The sequence below is a fragment of the Sinocyclocheilus grahami genome, unplaced genomic scaffold (assembly GCF_001515645.1).
Source record: "Sinocyclocheilus grahami isolate Dianchi unplaced genomic scaffold, SAMN03320097.WGS_v1.1 scaffold451.1, whole genome shotgun sequence".
NCBI classification, from domain to species: Eukaryota; Metazoa; Chordata; class Actinopteri; order Cypriniformes; family Cyprinidae; genus Sinocyclocheilus; species Sinocyclocheilus grahami.
The window spans coordinates 206748-209625 of NW_015505630.1; the positions used below are offsets into that span (position 1 = coordinate 206748).

The 2878-nt window shown below is 37.9% G+C and overlaps 1 protein-coding gene across 1 annotated transcript in view; it reads left to right on the plus strand.

Moving 5' to 3' along the window:
- The first annotated feature begins 263 nt into the window (after nt 1-263).
- LOC107552442 (exostosin-1a-like) overlaps nt 264-2878 on the plus strand; it is a 7564-nt gene continuing 4949 nt past the window's right edge. The window contains exons 1-3 of the mRNA XM_016234325.1: nt 264-419; nt 618-707; nt 1873-2033. Of these exons, the coding sequence (XP_016089811.1) occupies nt 264-419; nt 618-707; nt 1873-2033 (407 nt within the window). The remainder of the gene's footprint in view (nt 420-617; nt 708-1872; nt 2034-2878) is intronic.

The window sequence follows — 2878 nt, forward strand, 5'->3', positions numbered from 1 at the left end:
TGGAAATAATTTTAAAAAAATGTTTTCGGAAAAACATTAAGATGTAAAATGAAGAAAATAATTTTCAGATTCTGCAATCTTTCTACACTCTAAAAAAATGCTGGGTTGTTTCAACCCAATGTTGGGTCAAATATGGACTAACCCAACTGTTGGGTTAAAAAGTTAATTTAAAAATGTAACCAAAATTTAACCCAGCAGTTGGGTTAGTCCATATTTGACCCAACATTGGGTTGAAACAATCCAGCATTTTTTAGAGTGTAGAAATGATCGTGGTACGTGCTGGATTCACAGCATCTGATGTTCTCACTATGTTCTTGTATCAGATCATTGTCCTGTGGAACTGTGATAAGCCTCTCCCTGCGAAGCACCGCTGGCCCGCCACCTCTGTTCCAGTCATTGTAATCGAGGGCGAGAGCAAGGTGAATCTCCACTCATTCAATTCTGTCTATTCCCATCATATCACATGAAGTGTCTGGTGTTACTCGCCTGCGATCACAAATGGATGGTGTATAGATTTGCTGTTGCCGGGGTTTTGCGCTCTGCCTTGAATGTTTATCTTAACTAAAGTCAAAGATATTGAGCATTTTCTGGAGGTTTCATGCATTGATGACATTTAGGTGATGAGCAGCCGATTCCTGCCCTATGACAACATCAGAACTGATGCAGTCTTGAGTCTGGATGAAGACACTGTCCTCTCGACTACAGAGGTGAGCCAACAAATCAGAATGGTTCTAGGTTTTTGCCAATTTTGCATAAGTATTGTATAAAATAAGTGCTCGTTTTGTTGTACTTTTTTTGGTACTTTTGCTCATTAAAGTTACGCTATGTAACTTTCTGTCCACTAGCAGTTAAAGTATAAACACAAGTTTCTTGGTAACGATCACCTTGATCAGTGTGAATGTCTCTAATAACATCAAATCTCTCAAGATAATGAGAGAAGGATATCTGAAAAATATGTCTTATGAGCAAGATCATTAAGCTTGTTTCCGCCACAGAAAATGTTTTTTTCCTAACAAAAGAGGTAGTTGCAACTTTTTGTCTCACAATTTAAATTGAGTTTAAATTTTGCAATTTTTCCCTGGAATTCTGGCTTTACACCTCACAATTCAGTTTTTATTTCTCATAATTCTGAGTTTAGATCTCGCAATTCTGACTTTTTTCCCCCAGAATTCGGAGTTTGCATCTCGCAATTTATTTTATTTGTTTGTGTCACAAAATAAAAAACTAAACGGTTAATTACAACTTTTTATCTCACAATCCTGACTTTTTTCTTACAATTCTAGGTTTTTATCTCACAATTCAGACGTTTCTTCTCAGAATTGTGAAATAAAAGGTCATAATTACCCTTTTTTTATCCCTTGTCGTATGTTGTCATACTTAAATGCAGTTTTTACTTATTGAAATCAATAGAATTTTAAAATAATGTCACAAAAGTTCGGCAACACTGATATTAGACAAAACGATTGCTATTCATATCAGATAACAATAAAAACTATTACTTAACAAAGCTAATTATTGGCAAATACATTAAAATTGTAACTGGTTTCAAGATTTGCATTATTACAATTTTCATTAGTACTATGCAAACTACTTTGATTCGTGTACAAACAAAATGTGTTACATTTTAATTTCAAGCAAAAAATAGAGCTTTAAATTGTATTTTCAGCAATTATTTGGTTACCAGTCACACTGCTCTCTAGATATCGATATCTTGAACCACTAACTTGGGTTACACTCTTTTTAGTATTTCTGAAATCATGTTCGTGTCTGAGCTTTTGGAAACCATTTAAATTGTTCAACGCAATGACAAATCTTAGAGTTTATGTGTGCATGGTTGAGTAAATACTTATTATAGAATACTTGTTTCCGCAGGTGGATTTTGCCTTTACGGTTTGGCAAATTTTCCCAGAGAGGATCGTGGGATACCCCGCGCGGAGCCATTTCTGGGACTCTAACAAGGAGCGCTGGGGCTACACCTCCAAGTGGACCAATGACTACTCCATGGTGCTGACTGGAGCTGCTTTCTACCACAGGTAAGTTTCCTTCACAACAAGACACTAAGTCACTTTCCATAACCTTCACCTTCTCTGTTCATCTGTGGTGGAATGAGCTGCCAACCTCCTATCCACCTTTTTCTTCAACGCGGAAGTAAGCCTATGGGCAAGACTTACGGTTCATTAGCCTCTGTGGGGAAATAACGAGAAGAATAACAACGTGCAGTAAACGATAAAACTGTTTGCATGACAAACCAGTGTGTTCACACTTAAAGGGTTAGTTCACCCAAAAATGAAAATTCTGTCATTAATTACTCACTCTTGTGTTGTTCCAAACCCGTAAGACCTTCGTTCATCTTCGGAACACAATTTAAGATATTTTTGATGAAATCTGAGGACTCTCTGACCCTCCCATAGACAGCAAGGTAACTACCACGTTCAAGGTCCAGAAAAGTACCAAGATGATCGACAAAGTAGTCCGTGTGACATCAGTGGTTCAACTGTAAAGTTACGAAGCTACGAAGCTATTCCACATTTTCGTCTCTACTGCATCATTTTGGACGCGCGTTCACGACAGTACCATGACGCGAGTGTGTGGCGGCGCTGACCCAGATCCGGCGTAATGACGCAGTAGAGACGAAAATGTGGAATAAAGTCGTTATTTTTGTTTTCTTTGCACAAAAAAGTATTCTCGTAGCTTCGTAACTTTACAGTTGAACCACTGATGTCACACGGACTACTTTGTCGATCATCTTGGTGCTTTTCTGGACCTTGAACGTGGTAGTTACCTTGCTGTCTATGGGAGGGTCAGAGAGCTCTCAGATTTCATCAAAAATATCTTAAATTGTGTTCCGAAGATGAACGAAGGTCTTACGGGTTTGGAA